General features: G+C 46.2%; 1 protein-coding gene across 2 annotated transcripts in view; it reads right to left on the bottom strand.

Annotated features, from left to right (window-relative positions):
- The window catches only part of LOC138853799 (mucin-22-like), a 276359-nt gene that overhangs the window by 128283 nt on the left and 130578 nt on the right, over positions 1-17498 (bottom strand). Inside the window, exon 2 of one of the 2 annotated variants that reach the window (XM_070092708.1) lies at positions 8913-9054. In XM_070092708.1, coding sequence (XP_069948809.1) covers positions 8913-9054 — 142 coding nt within the window. Of the gene's footprint in view, positions 1-5055; positions 5158-8912; positions 9055-17498 lie in introns of those variants that run through there. The other variant, XM_070092709.1, reaches the window with a different exon arrangement.

Raw genomic sequence — 17498 nt, 5'->3', positions numbered from 1 at the left:
CACTGTGTATTTGCTGAGTGTTGTGTCCAGGTATTGCGATAAACAGCTTTGTTAAATGTTTCACAGTCTTGTGTTGTGTGGTGTAACACAACATTGTGTTGTGTAGTGTAACACAACCTTGTGTTGTGTGGTGTAACACAACCTTGTGTGGTGTAACACAACCTTGTGTTGTGTGGTGTAACACAACATTGTGTGGTGTAACACAACCTTGTGTTGTGTGGTGTAACACAACATTGTGTTGTGTAGTGTAACACAACCTTGTGTTGTGTGGTGTAACACAACCTTGTGTGGTGTAACACAACCGTGTTTTGTGTGGTGTAACACAACCTTGTGTTGTGTGGTGTAACACAACCTTGTGTGGTGTAACACAACCGTGTTTTGTGTGGTGTAACATAACCTTGTGTGGTGTAACACAACCTTGTGTTGTGTGGTGTAACACAACCTTGTGTGGTGTAACACAACCTTGTGTTGTGTGGTGTAACACAACCTTGTGTGGTGTAACACAACCTTGTGTTGTGTGGTGTAACACAACCTTGTGTTGTGTAGTGTAACACAACCTTGTGTTGTGTGGTGTAACACAACCTTGTGTTGTGTAGTGTAACACAACCTTGTGTTGTGTGGTGTAAACACAACATTGTGTTGTGTAGTGTAACACAACCTTGTGTTGTGTGGTGTAACACAACCTTGTGTGGTGTAACACAACCTTGTGTGGTGTAACACAACCTTGTGTGGTGTAACACAACCTTGTGTTGTGTAACACAACCTTGTGTTGTGTGGTGTAACACAACCTTGTGTGGTGTAACACAACCTTGTGTTGTGTGGTGTAACACAACCTTGTGTGGTGTAACACAACCTTGTGTGGTGTAACACAACCTTGTGTTGTGTGGTGTAACACAACCTTGTGTGGTGTAACACAACCTTGTGTTGTGTGGTGTAACACAACCTTGTGTTGTGTGGTGTAACACAACCTTGTGTTGTGTGGTGTAACACAACCTTGTGTTGTGTGGTGTAACACAACCTTGTGTTGTGTGGTGTAACACAACCTTGTGTTGTGTGGTGTAACACAACCTTGTGTTGTGTGGTGTAACACAACCTTGTGTTGTGTGGTGTAACACAACCTTGTGTTGTGTGGTGTAACACAACCTTGTGTTGTGTGGTGTAACACAACCTTGTGTTGTGTGGTGTAACACAACCTTGTGTGGTGTAACACAACCTTGTGTTGTGTGGTGTAACACAACCTTGTGTTGTGTGGTGTAACACAACCTTGTGTGGTGTAACACAACCTTGTGTTGTGTGGTGTAACACAACCTTGTGTGGTGTAACACAACCTTGTGTTGTGTGGTGTAACACAACCTTGTGTTGTGTGGTGTAACACAACCTTGTGTTGTGTGGTGTAACACAACCTTGTGTTGTGTGGTGTAACACAACCTGTGTTGTGTGGTGTAACACAACCTTGTGTTGTGTGGTGTAACACAACCTTGTGTGGTGTAACACAACCTTGTGTTGTGTGGTGTAACACAACCTTGTGTTGTGTGGTGTAACACAACCTTGTGTTGTGTGGTGTAACACAACCTTGTGTTGTGTGGTGTAACACAACCTTGTGTTGTGTGGTGTAACACAACCTTGTGTGGTGTAACATAACCTTGTGTTGTGTGGTGTAACACAACCTTGTGTTGTGTGGTGTAACACAACCTTGTGTGGTGTAACACAACCTTGTGTTGTGTGGTGTAACGCAACCTTGTGTGGTGTAACACAACCTTGTGTTGTGTGGTGTAACACAACCTTGTGTGGTGTAACACAACCTTGTGTTGTGTGGTGTAACACAACCTTGTGTTGTGTGGTGTAACACAACCTTGTGTGGTGTAACACAACCTTGTGTTGTGTGGTGTAACACAACCTTGTGTGGTGTAACACAACCTTGTGTTGTGTGGTGTAACACAACCTTGTGTGGTGTAACACAACCTTGTGTTGTGTGGTGTAACACAACCTTGTGTTGTGTGGTGTAACACAACCTTGTGTGGTGTAACACAACCTTGTGTTGTGTGGTGTAACACAACCTTGTGTGGTGTAACACAACCTTGTGTTGTGTGGTGTAACACAACCTTGTGTGGTGTAACAACCTTGTGTGGTGTAACACAACCTTGTGTTGTGTGGTGTAACACAACCTTGTGTGGTGTAACACAACCTTGTGTGGTGTAACACAACCTTGTGTTGTGTGGTGTAACACAACCTTGTGTTGTGTGGTGTAACACAACCTTGTGTTGTGTGGTGTAACACAACCTTGTGTTGTGTGGTGTAACACAACATTGTGTGGTGTAACACAACCTTGTGTTGTGTGGTGTAACACAACCTTGTGTGGTGTAACACAACCTTGTGTGGTGTAACACAACCTTGTGTTGTGTGGTGTAACACAACCTTGTGTGGTGTAACACAACCTTGTGTTGTGTGGTGTAACACAACCTTGTGTTGTGTGGTGTAACACAACCTTGTGTTGTGTGGTGTAACACAACCTTGTGTTGTGTGGTGTAACACAACCTTGTGTTGTGTGGTGTAACACAACCTTGTGTTGTGTGGTGTAACACAACCTTGTGTTGTGTGGTGTAACACAACCTTGTGTTGTGTGGTGTAACACAACATTGTGTTGTGTGGTGTAACACAACAACCTGTGGTGTAACACAACCTTGTGTTGTGTAACACAACCTTGTGTTGTGTGGTATAACACAACCTTGTGTTGTGTGGTGTAACACAACACAACCTTGTGTTGTGTGGTGTAACACAACCTTGTGTTGTGTGGTGTAACACAACCTTGTGTTGTGTGGTGTAACACAACCTTGTGTTGTGTGGTGTAACACAACCTTGTGTTGTGTGGTGTAACACAACCTTGTGTTGTGTGGTGTAACACAACCTTGTGTTGTGTGGTGTAACACAACCACAACCTTGTGTTGTGTGGTGTAACACAACCTTGTGTTGTGTGGTGTAACACAACCTTGTGTTGTGTGGTGTAACACAACCTTGTGTTGTGTGGTGTAACACAACCTTGTGTTGTGTGGTGTAACACAACCTTGTGTTGTGTGGTGTAACACAACCTTGTGTTGTGTGGTGTAACACAACCTTGTGTTGTGTGGTGTAACACAACCTTGTGTTGTGTGGTGTAACACAACCTTGTGTTGTGTGGTGTAACACAACCTTGTGTTGTGTGGTGTAACACAACCTTGTGTTGTGTGGTGTGTTGTGTGGTGTAACACAACCTTGTGTTGTGTGGTGTAACACAACCTTGTGTTGTGTGGTGTAACACAACCTTGTGTTGTGTGGTGTAACACAACCTTGTGTGGTGTAACACAACCTTGTGTTGTGTGGTGTAACACAACCTTGTGTTGTGTGGTGTAACACAACCTTGTGTTGTGTGGTGTAACACAACCTTGTGTTGTGTGGTGTAACACAACCTTGTGTTGTGTGGTGTAACACAACCTTGTGTTGTGTGGTGTAACACAACCTTGTGTTGTGTGGTGTAACACAACATTGTGTTGTGTGGTGTAACACAACCTTGTGTTATGTAGTGTAACACAACCTTGTGTGGTGTAACACAACCTTGTGTTGTATGGTGTAACACAACCTTGTGTTGTGTGGTGTAACACAACCTTGTGTTGTGTAGTGTAACACAACCTTGTGTTGTGTAGTGTAACACAACCTTGTGTTGTATGGTGTAACACAACCTTGTGTTGTGTGGTGTAACACAACCTTGTGTTGTGTAGTGTAACACAACCTTTTGTTGTATGGTGTAACACAACCTTGTGTTGTGTGGTGTAACACAACCTTGTGTTGTATGGTGTAACACAACCTTGTGTTGTGTGGTGTAACACAACCTTGTGTTGTGTAGTGTAACACAACCTTGTGTTGTGTAGTGTAACACAACCTTGTGTTGTGTTGTGTAACACAACCTTGTGTTATGTAGTGTAACACAACCTTGTGTTGTGTTGTGTAACACAACCTTGTGTTATGTAGTGTAACACAACCTTGTGTTGTGTTGTGTAACACAACCTTGTGTTGTGTGGTGTAACACAACCTTGTGTTGTGTAGTATAACACAACCTTGTGTTGTGTAGTGTAACACAACCTTGTGTTGTGTAGTGTAACACAACCTTGTGTTGTGTAGTGTAACACAACCTTGTGTTGTGTAGTGTAATGTAACACAACCTTGTATTGTTATACACCTGCAACACAGTTATTCCCTCAGGTAACACTAGTAACCACAGACAGTGCTGGAAAGTGTGTGAAAGAGTTGAACAAGGTAAGATAACATGCTGTGATATTACTGGTAGGTGGTGGTGGTGCTGGTTGTAGGTAGTGGTGGTGGTTGTAGGTGGTGGTGGTGGTGGTGGTGGTGGTTGTAGGTGGTGGTGGTGGTGGTGGGGGTGGTGGTGGTTGTAGGTGGTGGTGGTGGTGGTGGTAATGGTTGTAGGTAGTGGTGGTGGTTGTAGGTGGTTGAAGGTGGTGGTGGTGGTGGTGGTGGTAGGTGGTTGAAGGTGGTGGTGGTGGTGGTGGTGGTGGTGGTGGTGGTGGTGGTGGTGGTGGTGGTGGTGGTGGTGGTGGTAGGTGGTTGAAGGAGGTGGTGGTGGTGGTGGTGGTGGTAGGTGGTGGTAGGTGGGGGAATGTGGTGGTGGTGGTGGTGGTGGGGGGTGGTGGTTGTTGGTGGTGGGGGTGGTGGTAGGTGGTTGAAGGTGGTGGTGGTGGTGGTGGTGGCAGGTGGTTGAAAGTGGTGGTGGTGGTGGTGGTGGTGGTGGTGGTAGGTGGTTGAAGGTGGTGGTGGTGGTGGTGGTGGTGGTGGTAGGTGGTTGAAGGTGGTGGTGGTGGTGGTGGTGGTAGGTGGTGGTAGGTGGTTGAAGGTGGTGGTGGTGGTGGTGGCAGGTTGTTGAAGGTGGTGGTAGGTGATGGTGTGTAGAATATAGTGTGTCTGTGGGTTCTGACTGGTTAAGTTAGTGATCCTTGGCCAGTCAATGTTGGATCCAGGCTAGGAACCTGCCACCTCATTCCTAGTTACTTGAAGTAATATACTTACCTCTGTCACACATGGACAGTGTGTGTGTTGACGGTTGCACAGTAGACCTCTGGTGGTAGCACCCTTACATTTAGCCACAATGTACAAATGCGTATTCAGTACAGTGAAGGTACTCACGTGGAGGGGTGATGTGGCCGTGGTTCTAGAGACCTGTAAGAGTCGCGGGTAACCGTCTAGTTCACTAGCTAGATGGCAGTTATCTCGCTGAAATGTATCTAATTCGCATCGTAATGTGTTATCGAATGTTAGAGGACTTCACTACACAGCTTCAGGATAAGTCGTCGTATGCTCACGATGTTTTTTTATGACTAACTGGCAGGCGCACTGCATACCCCGTGGGCACTCGTGGCGGCTGCACTGGTGCCTACTGCCTATTGTGTATTACGTGCGCTGTTGTCGTTATTAAGCTAAATCAATCTAAGTTAGCTTAAGTACGTATAAGTAGTAGTGTGTAGTGCATCAGCCTCTGGGCTCAATTACTAGTAGGTCTAACAAATTAAGAGTATACAAAGAAATGTGGCACCTCCTAGTAGGCATTCGTGGGCCTGCTTGTTCCCCCTCCTTTACCCCCAACTTGGGAAAATGTAATGGTCTGGTGGTAGGGGGTTGGTGGTGGTAGAGGGTAGGTGGTGGTAGAGGGTAGGTGGTAGTAGAAAGTAGGTGGTGCTAGAGGTAGGTGGTGGTAGAGATAGGTGGTGGTAGAGGGTAGGTGGTGGTAGAGGGTAGGTGGTGGTAGAGGGTAGGTGGTTCTAAAGGGTAGGTGGTAGTAGAGGGTAGGTTGTAGTAGAGGCAGGTGGTGGTAGAGGTAGGCGGTGGTAGAGGTAGGTGGTGGTAGAGGTAGGAGGTGGTAGAGGTACGAGGTGGTAGAGGGCAGGTGGTGGTAGAGGTACGAGGTGGTAGAGGTACGAGGTGGTAGAGGGCAGGTGGTGGTAGAGGTAGGAGGTGGTAGAGGGCAGGTGGTGGTAGAGGTAGGAGGTGGTAGAGGTACGAGGTGGTAGAGGGCAGGTGGTGGTAGAAGTAGGAGGTGGTAAAGGTACGAGGTGGTAGAGGGGAGGTGGTGGTAGAGGTAGGAGGTGGTAGAGGTACGAGGTGGTAGAGCCCAGGTGGTGGTAGAGGTAGGAGGTGGTAGAGGTAGGAGGTGGTAGAGGGCAAGTGGTGGTAGAGGTAGGAGGTGGTAGAGGTAGGAGGTGGTAGAGGGCAGGTGGTGGTAGAGGTAGGAGGTGGTAGAGGTACGAGGTGGTAGAGGGGAGGTGGTGGTAGAGGTACGAGGTGGTAGAGGGCAGGTGGTGGTAGAGGTACGAGGTGGTAGAGGGCAGGTGGTGGTAGAGGGCAGGTGGTGGTAGAGGTACGAGGTGGTAGAGGGCAGGTGGTGGTAGAGGGCAGGTGGTGGTAGAGATATGAGGTGGTAGAGGGCAGGTGGTGGTAGAAGGCAGGTGGTGGTAGAGGGCAGGTGGTGGTAGAGGGTAGGTGGTGGTAGAAGTAGGTGGTGGTAGAGGGTAGGTGGTGGTAGAGGTAGGTGGTGGTAGAGGGTAGGTGGTGGTAGAGGGTAGGTGGTGGTAGAGGGTAGGTGGTGGTAGAGGTAGGTTATGGTATGGGGCAGGTGGTGGTAGAGGGTAGATGGTGGTAGAGGGTAGGTGGTGGTAGAGGGTAGGTGGTGGTAGAGGGTAGGTGGTGGTAGAGGGTAGGTGGTGGTAGAGGGCAGGTGGTGGTAGAGGGCAGGTGGTGGTAGAGGGCAGGTGTTGGTAGAGGGTAGGTGGTGGTAGAGGGTAGGTGATGGTAGAGGGTAGGTGGTGGTAGAGGGTAGATGGTGGTAGAGGGCAGGTGGTGGTAGAGGGCAGGTGGTGGTAGAGGGTAGGTGGTGGTAGAGGGCAGGTGGTGGTAGAGGGTAGGTGGTGGTAGAGGGTAGGTGGTGGTAGAGGGTAGGTGGTGGTAGAGGGCAGGTGGTGGTGGAGGGGAGGTGGTGGTGTAGGTGGTGGTAGAGGGTAGGTGGTGTAGGTGGTGATAGAGGGTAGGTGGTGGTAGAGGGTAGGTGGTGGTAGAGGGTAGGTGGTGGTAGAGGGTAGGTGGTGGTAGAGGGCAGGTGGTGGTAGAGGGTAGGTGGTGGTAGAGGGTAGGTGGTGGTAGAGGGCAGGTGGTGGTAGAGGGCAGGTGGTGGTAGAGGGCCAGGTGGTGGTGGCAGGTGTTGGTAGAAGCAGGTGGTGGCAGGTGTTGGTAGAGGCAGGTGGTGGCAGGTGTTGGTAGAAGCAGGTGGTGGCAGGTGTTGGTAGAGGCAGGTGGTGGCAGGTGTTGGTAGAGGCAGGTGGTGGCAGGTGTTGGTAGAGGCAGGTGGTGGCAGGTGTTGGTAGAGAGTGGGTGGTGGTAGAGGGCAGGTGGTGGTAGAGGGTAGGTGGTGGTAGAGGGTAGGTGGTGGTAGAGGTAGGTTGTGGTAGAGGGCAGGTGGTGGTAGAGGCAGGTGGTGGCAGGTGTTGGTAGAGGCAGGTGGTGGCAGGTGGTGGTAGAGGGTAGGTGGTGGTAGAGGGTAGGTGGTGGTAGAGGGCAGGTGGTGGTAGAGGGTAGGTGGTGGTAGAGGGTAGGTGGTGGTAGAGGGTAGGTGGTGGTAGAGGTGGTGGTAGAGGGTAGGTGGTGGTAGAGGGTAGGTGTTGTGGTAGAGGGAGGTGGTGGTGGTGGTAGAGGGTAGGTGGTGGTAGAGGGCAGGTGGTGGTAGAGGGTAGGTGGTGGTAGAGGGTAGGTGGTGGTAGAGGGTAGGTGGTGGTAGAGGTAGGTTGTGGTAGAGGGCAGGTGGTGGTAGAGGGTAGATGGTGGTAGAGGGTAGGTGGTGGTAGAGGGTAGGTGGTGGTAGAGGGTAGGTGGTGGTAGAGGGTAGGTGGTGGTAGAGGGCAGGTGGTGGTAGAGGGTAGGTGGTGGTAGAGGGTAGGTGGTGGTAGAGGGTAGGTGGTGGTAGAGGGCAGGTGGTGGTAGAGGGTAGGTGGTGGTAGAGGGTAGGTGGTGGTAGAGGGTAGGTGGTGGTAGAGGGTAGGTGGTGGTAGAGGGCAGGTGGTGGTAGAGGGTAGGTGGTGGTAGAGGGTAGGTGGTGGTAGAGGGTAGGTGGTGGTAGAGGGTAGGTGGTGGTAGAGGTAGGTGGTGGTAGAGGGCAGGTGGTGGTAGAGGGTAGATGGTGGTAGAGGGTAGGTGGTGGTAGAGGGTAGGTGGTGGTAGAGGGTAGGTGGTGGTAGAGGGTAGGTGGTGGTAGAGGTAGGTGGTGGTAGAGGGTAGGTGGTGGTAGAGGGCAGGTGGTGGTAGAGGGCAGGTGGTGGTAGAGGGTAGGTGGTGGTAGAGGGTAGGTGGTGGTAGAGGGCAGGTGGTGGTAGAGGGCAGGTGGTGGTAGAGGGCAGGTGGTGCCAGGTGTTGGTAGAGGCAGGTGGTGGCAGGTGTTGGTAGAAGCAGGTGGTGGCAGGTGTTGGTAGAGGCAAGTGGTGGCAGGTGTTGGTAGAGGCATGTGGTGGTAGAGGCAGGTGGTGGCAGGTGTTGGTAGAGGCAGGTGGTGGCAGGTGTTGGTAGAGGCAGGTGGTGGTAGAGGCAGGTGGTGGCAGGTGTTGGTAGAGGCAGGTGGTGGCAGGTGTTGGTAGAGGCAGGTGGTGGCAGGTGTTGGTAGAGGCAGGTGGTGGTAGAGGCAGGTGGTGGCAGGTGTTGGTAGAGGCAGGTGGTGGTAGCAACGCTTGCTAAATCTTTGTTTATTAGTCTCGCTTCATGTGACACATTTTTACGTGTTTGTTAAGTAATGTGTTAAGTAATGTGCTAAGTAATGTGTTAAGTAATGTGTTACATGTTCACTGCAACATCCAGTGTTGAAACATCGTGAACTATCTTGGTAGACTAACCTGAGGACAGCTGGTGTAGACGGTCAGGGTAGACAGGGTAGAGGCGGACGGAAGGGAAGCCGGCCTGGTAGATAAACTTCCTGGGTTGTGGGTCAGCAGGGAACCCCACACACACCAGGGCTGTCACCCACACCACCCACACCTGTAACACCAGCAACACATTAATTATCTTACCTGCAACACCATAGTTGTGTTTACTCACCTGCTCTCAGTCTCACATCCTCAGTCATCATAATTAATGTTCAGTCACGTGGCACAGTCTCACCTCCACATTCTTTCAGTTAATCAATATCCCAGCAACACCCACACAGTAGACCGAGGTCACCACCACCACCACCACCACCACCACCACCACCTAACAGCTGTCGTTAAGACACATGTGCAACAGTTGGGTGTTGGCCTACACAGTAGACTTCTTCAGTCAAATACAAAGGGAGCAGTAGTGGTAGTAGTAGTTAAATATAGATGTAATCAGGCCATCAACCTTGGAGACAAAGTATCTGAGGTGGTCAGTCCCACAGAAATCACTCCCTACGAAAGCAAAAGACTTGGCAAGCGGTGCAACATACCCCCAGTGAAAAGTAGGGGCGCCATTGGTACACTAAGAGAAAACACAATAAGTGTCCAGGGCCCAAGACTGTTCAACAGCCTCCCACCAGTTATAAAGGGCATTACCAATAGAACTCTGGTTGTCTTCAAGAGGGAGCTGGACAGATGCCCAAAGTCAGTGCCGGATCAGCCGGGCTGTGGTTCGTACGTTGGACTACGTGCGGCCAGCAGTAATAGCCTCGTTGATCAGGCCCTAATCAACCGGGAGGCCTGGTCGTGGACCGGGCCGCGGGGGCACTGATCCCCGGAATGCCTTCCAGGTAGACTCCAGGTAGGTAGCCTTGAACTATATCGTTCCAGACCATGGAGCTGAACAATTCTTCAGGCTGAGGGACTGACCACCTCAGATACTTTTTGCCCATGGTTGACGGACTGATTACATCTTTATTCCACTACTACTGCTCCACCTGTATTTGACTGAAGAAGCCTACTGTGTAGGCGAAACGCTTCAACGGCGTGTCATCATCTGACTAAGACCCTCGTCAGGAAACACTTGTCCTGTTTCTTGACGAACCTTACCTAACCTAACCTTGGTCAGTCATCAGCGTCATAGGTTCTTTAGGAAAGTGTTTTACCGCCTTGACCGAGCGTATGTGGGTCGCCAGAAGTTGGCGCGGACTCATTTACGGATAACTTTAGCAGGGAATTTTTGCTTAAATCTTCTTGTTGGGATTTATAGGGCCACTGACAGCTCACGCCGTATCGAGCCCTGAGTCATTAGATGCACGCGAGTGTGCAGTAACCTTCTGCCCAACACTTGAATACTTCGAACAAGTGGGGAGTTGTCTAGCACTCTGGCACTGTGCCCAGGATATAACTGACATCAAGGCTGGCTAGAGTTCCTCACACATTTACATAATCACTATGATACGAGACACAATAGTCGCCTAAGACATAGATAACTATTTATTCCTCAGTAAATTATAATAATAATAATAAAAAAAGCGCTAAGCCAATTCCTCAGTAAAGAAGGGCAATATGTGTTAAGTGACTTGTACATGCATCTCGTTATTAGTATATTCCTCAGGAAAAAAATCGCTAGACATAAGTTTTTGTTATAAGATGACGCTTTTATTTGTGTCCGCCCTATAGCGGGGGTGCGGTCAGACGCTGTGAAGGTTGACGTGATGGTGGCACTGTGATGGCCCATGGCAGCAGTGACTACTGGTTTACCTGTGCTACAATCAGTGGTCTGAGTGGCACTATGACGATCCATGGCAGCATAAAGACCTGGGGTAGTAAACAAAGTCGTAGCCTCCATCTCTAGTGTATTAGGTAATATGAATTCAACTTCAGGCTCGGGTTTATATCATGAAAATTGTGTTGTATCAGGAGAGGGACAGGAAGACCTGGCTAGACCAAGTCATTCTGAATGAGTTCATCCTTGATACTGATGACAAGGACTCTTGATCCTCTGAGTTCATCCTTGATACTGATGACAAGGACTCTTGATCCTCTGAGTTCATCCTTGATACTGATGACAAGGACTCTTGATCCTCTGATAAAACATTGTGTACTTCATCTTATTCTGGCAGTTTCTGTTTGTGTATGTGTACTCACCTGTGTACTCGCCTATATGTGGTTGCAGGGGTCGATTCACAGCTCCCCGAGTTGTGTTTGCGGGGAAGGGACCTATTCTTGAAGAGGAATATTGACATTATCGCTGCTTCAACCGATTCATTCCACTTTTAAACCAGCCTGATGCCGCACCTCTAGTGTACTTATTTGCTGTTTTCTTGCCTTTTATATACCTTTCGTGAGAGTCCCGAGAGTTTTTCTATTCCCGGAGCCTGGCCATGGGCCAGGCTCGTCTGGTGCTTGCCTGGTCAACCAGGCTGTTGCTGCTGGTGAACTGCAGCTCCACATATCCATCACAGCCTGGTTGATCTGGCACCTGGTGAAGATACTTGTCCAGTTTCCTCTTGAAGACTTCTACAGTTGTCCCAACAGTGTTTTTGGTATCTTCTGGTAAGATGTTGAATAATCTGGGGCCACGAATGTTGATACAGTGTTCTCTTATTGTGTTCACTGCACCCCTACTTTTCACAGGGTTTATCTTGCACCTCGTCCCATATCTCTCACTCCAGTATGTTGTTATGGCAGTGTGCAGATTTTGTGTGGTATGATATACACTTGCTAGTTTACCTGGAGAGAGTTCCGGGGGTCAACGCCCCCGCGGCCGGGTCTATGACCAGGCCTCCTGGTGGATCAGAGCCTGATCAACCAGGCTGTTACTGCTGACTGCACGCAATCCAACGTACGAGCCACAGCCCGGCTGGTCAGGTACCGACTTTAGGTGCTTGTCCAGTGCCTGCGATATATTTACGAGACACTCACTCACTAGGTGTCATGAGGACTCACAGGCTGGTGAGTGTGAGGCAGTGAGTAACCTCGCCTGCAGTGTTCCCTCTCACTCACCCAAATCTTCAAGCTGAGAGGCGTACCTTCACACCATGATACAACACTCGTGCTAGTGTTGATAAGTGTGATCATACTGACAGGTATGATCATGCGACAAGTATGATCATACTGACAAGTAACGTAACATACACAGTAAACATAGACCACAGTAACCTGAGAATAACAAACAATACAAAACTTAATCAGCTGAATCAGACAGAATATCACTGCGCATGTGCGCAGCGCAACGACATACGCGTCACTTTATTCCGCTGCCGCATGGAAGAGCAACTCAGAGTGAACACTGCGCAACATACACCCTGTGGGTTTTGTGCTTGAGGCGGACAGTGTGTGTTATGGTGCCAACACCATGACTGCTATGGTGCCATCACCATGACTGTTATGGTGCGATCACCATGACTGTTATGGTGCGATCACCATGGCTGTTATGGTGCCACCACCATAACTGTTATGATAAATTCACCATCACTGTTATGCTGCAGTCACCTTGACTTATGGTTCTGTCACCTGACTGTTATGGTTCCATCACCATGACTTATGGTGACATCACCACAGTGTCGTGTTTCATAATAATAATAATAATATCTTTATTTACTACCAGTACATGTACAAGGTATACAGTCCTAGCTGACAACAATGACATACTACTATATAGAAAGCTGCTTGTTATGCTGAGTATTTCGGGAAAATTAGGTCAGTTTTGTCCCAGGATGCGACCCACACCAGTCGACTAACACTCAGGTACCCATTTTATACTGATGGATGAACATAAGTTGGCCTGTGATACTCCAATACTGAAACTATGTACTGTGCCAAAACAAAAGCATTCACATTGCTAAACTCACAAACTAGTATTTAGTCACTTAGCCATAATACCAACTTACCTCATAATTTTGTAATATTTTAAACTTAAGATTTAATTTAAGTCGGCCCGAAATGCCTAGCCATGCTAGGTGTTCTAGTGGTACACTCTGTAATTATTATTTTACTACATGTAAACCACACAATAACCAAATTCTGTAAACTCAGCATTGTAATCCTTATAGAGAATAAACTTTGAATTGAATTTGAATTGAATTGAATTGAATTGAATTGAATTGAATTGAATGGAAACACGTCCTGTTATCCAGCCGTACCGGAGGTACGAACCCCGGATCTCAGTGTGTGAGGTGAGTGCGCTAGTGATCCACCTTCCGGACACCCCTCACGGTACACTGTCACAAGTGATCAACACACATGCCTTCACTTCATCCTCTTAATAACGTACATCTTTTTCTGTTACACAGTCATATGGGTGACTGTCTAGATTAGATTCTGCCTCCGAAGTTGCTAGTTTATTGTGCGCCTCAGATCCATCCTGTAGAGGGTAGCACAAGAACATATGGATACACAAAAGGCCTAGAAACTAGGTCCCAAAAGGGTTAACAAAAATGCATCTGGATTTACGTGTACAGTTCACTTACTTGTTACAAGCACATTTAGGAAATTTGCTTAATATATCTGGCATCTTATCTTCATTAACGAACTTAAACAGGGAAAATATAAAGAGATACTTGTGTGAACCCCTGGGAACATTCCAGTGCCTCAGACCAGGACATTTAAACACACAAAGAGCACATTCATTTTCTTTCTTTTATTAATTAAAAAGGTTACACAGAATAACAATATCCACTGAGAAACGTATTTTGTCAAGTCACGTGACCTGTTCTAAGCAGCTAGAAAAAGCTTGGGGCTGGCTATTATATCTTCTAATTTCATAATATGTGACATCTCAAAACCCTCCTACCCCATATGGAGGGAGGAGGCTGGTGGTGGTGCGGGGTGGCACAAACCGTTGGCCAACATTCTGAGAGAGGCAGCGGCAGGTGATAAAGCCGCACTACGCTACTCTGAGAAAACTTCCCCTCACTCCTTCAGCTGCTGTCTTTCAACATTGTATAGCTCCTGATGATGCACTGAGAAGTGTGAAAGTACCTGAGCTAAAGCTTTCCACCCCCCGTGGCTTGTCTTGCATAGTTAAGATCGCCTGTCTGCGATTGTTTATATATATATATATATATATATATATATATATATATATATATATATATATATATATATATATATATATATATATATATACACACACACACACACATCTCTTTTACGTATGCAACATACATGGAATGAGGAGAAAACTGGATGGTGTTGATGTTTCATGCATTAATTATGATATATTGTCTCTCACTACCAGTCACACTACTCACTATAACATACCAGTCACACTATTCACTATAACATGCCAGTCACACTACTCACTATAACATACCAGTCACACTACTCACTATAACATACCAGTCACACTACTCACTATAACATACCAGTCACACACTACTCACTATACTCACTATACCAGTCACTCACTATAACATACAGTCACATACTCACTATAACATACCAGTCACACTACTCACTATAACATACCAGTCACACTACTCACTATAACATACCAGTCACACTACTCACTATAACATACCAGTCACACTACTCACTATAACATACCAGTCACACTACTCACTATAACATACCAGTCACACTACTCACTATAACATACCAGTCACACTACTCACTATAACATACCAGTCACACTACTCACTATAACATACCAGTCACACTACTCACTATAACATACCAGTCACACTACTCACTATAACATACCAGTCACACTACTCACTATAACATACCAGTCACACTACTACTATAACATACCAGTCACACTACTCACTATAACATACCAGTCACACTACTCACTATAACATACCAGTCACACTACTCACTATAACATACCAGTACTACTCACTATAACATACCAGTCACACTACTCACTATAACATACCAGTCACACTACTCACTATAACATACCAGTCACACTACTCACTATAACATACCAGTCACACTACTCACTATAACATACCAGTCACACTACTCACTATAACATACCAGTCACACTACTCACTATAACATACCAGTCACACTACTCACTATAACATACCAGTCACACTACTCACTATAACATACCAGTCACACTACACTATAACATACCAGTCACACTACTCACTATAACATACCAGTCACACTACTCACTATAACATACCAGTCACACTACTCACTATAACATACCAGTCACACTACTCACTATAACATCACTATAACATACCAGTCACACTACTCACTATAACATACCAGTCACACTACTCACTATAACATACCAGTCACACTACTCACTATAACATACCAGTCACACTACTCACTATAACATACCAGTCACACTACTCACTATAACATACCAGTCACACTACTCACTATAACATACCAGTCACACTACTCACTATAACATACCAGTCACACTACTCACTATAACATACCAGTCACACTACTCACTATAACATACCAGTCACACTACTCACTATAACATACCAGTCACACTACTCACTATAACATACCAGTCACACTACTCACTATAACATACCAGTCACACTACTCACTATAACATACCAGTCACACTACTCACTATAACATACCAGTCACACTACTCACTATAACATGCCAGTCACACTACTCACTATAACATACCAGTCACACTACTCACTATAACATACCAGTCACACTACTCACTATAACATACCAGTCACACTACTCACTATAACATACCAGTCACACTACTACTATAACATACAGTCACACTACTCACTATACCAGTCACACTACTCACTATAACATACCAGTCACACTACTCACTATAACATACCAGTCACACTACTCACTATAACACCAGTCACACTACTCACTATAACATACCAGTCACACTACTCACTATAACATACCAGTCACACTACTCACTATAACATACCAGTCACACTACTCACTATAACATACCAGTCACACTACTCACTATAACATACCAGTCACATACTCACTATAACATACCAGTCACACTACTCACTATAACATACCAGTCACACTACTCACTATAACATACCAGTCACACTACTCACTATAACATACCAGTCACACTACTCACTATAACATACCAGTCACACTACTCACTATAACATACCAGTCACACTACTCACTATAACATACCAGTCACACTACTCACTATAACATACCAGTCACACACTATAACTACCAGTCACTACTCGCTATAACATACCAGTCACACTACTCACTATAACATACCAGTCACACTACTACTATAACATACAGTCACATACTCACTACCAGTCACACTACTCACTATAACATACCAGTCACACTACTCACTATAACATACCAGTCACACTACTCACTATAACATACCAGTCACACTACTCACTATAACATACCAGTCACACTACTCACTATAACATACCAGTCACACTACTCACTATAACATACCAGTCACACTACTCACTATAACATACCAGTCACACTACTCACTATAACATACCAGTCACACTACTCACTATAACATACCAGTCACACTACTCACTATAACATACCAGTCACACTACTCACTATAACATGCCAGTCACACTACTCACTATAACATACCAGTCACACTACTCACTATAACATACCAGTCACACTACTCACTATAACATACCAGTCACACTACTCACTATAACATACCAGTCACACTACTCACTATAACATACCAGTCACACTACTCACTATAACATACCAGTCACACTACTCACTATAACATACCAGTCACACTACTCGCTATAACATACCAGTCACACTACTCGCTATAACATACCAGTCACACTACTCACTATAACATACCAGTCACACTACTCACTATAACATACCAGTCACACTACTCACTATAACATGCCAGTCACACTACTCACTATAACATACCAGTCACACTACTCACTATAACATACCAGACACACTACTCACTAAAACATAACATACCAGTCACACTACTCACTATAACATACCAGTCACACTACTCACTATAACATACCAGTCACACTACTCACTATAACATACCAGTCACACTACTCACTATAACATACCAGTCACACTACTCACTATAACATACCAGTCACACTACTCTATAACTATAACATACCAGTCACACTACTCACTATAACATACCAGTCACACTACTCACTATAACATACCAGTCACACTACTCACTATAACATGCCAGTCACACTACTCACTATAACATACCAGTCACACTACTCACTATAACATACCAGTCACACTACTCACTATAACATACCAGTCACACTACTCACTATAACATACCAGTCACACTACTCACTATAACATACCAGTCACACTACTCACTATAACATACCAGTCACACTACTCACTATAACATACCAGTCACACTACTCACTATAACATACCAGTCACACTACTCACTATAACATACTAGTCACACTACTCACTATAACATACCAGTCACACTACTGCCTACACAGACGAACACCAAGACGATCCTTCCGTTCAGCACAACACGCCGGCTCTAAAAGTTACAAACCGACCAGAAAAGTCATTTTCCAGTTATCGCACGGA

The sequence above is a fragment of the Cherax quadricarinatus genome, chromosome 40 (assembly GCF_038502225.1).
Source record: "Cherax quadricarinatus isolate ZL_2023a chromosome 40, ASM3850222v1, whole genome shotgun sequence".
In the NCBI taxonomy this organism is placed as follows: Eukaryota; Metazoa; Arthropoda; class Malacostraca; order Decapoda; family Parastacidae; genus Cherax; species Cherax quadricarinatus.
Note: the sequence above shows the minus strand (reverse complement) of the source record. Positions and strands in the feature narration are given on the sequence as shown.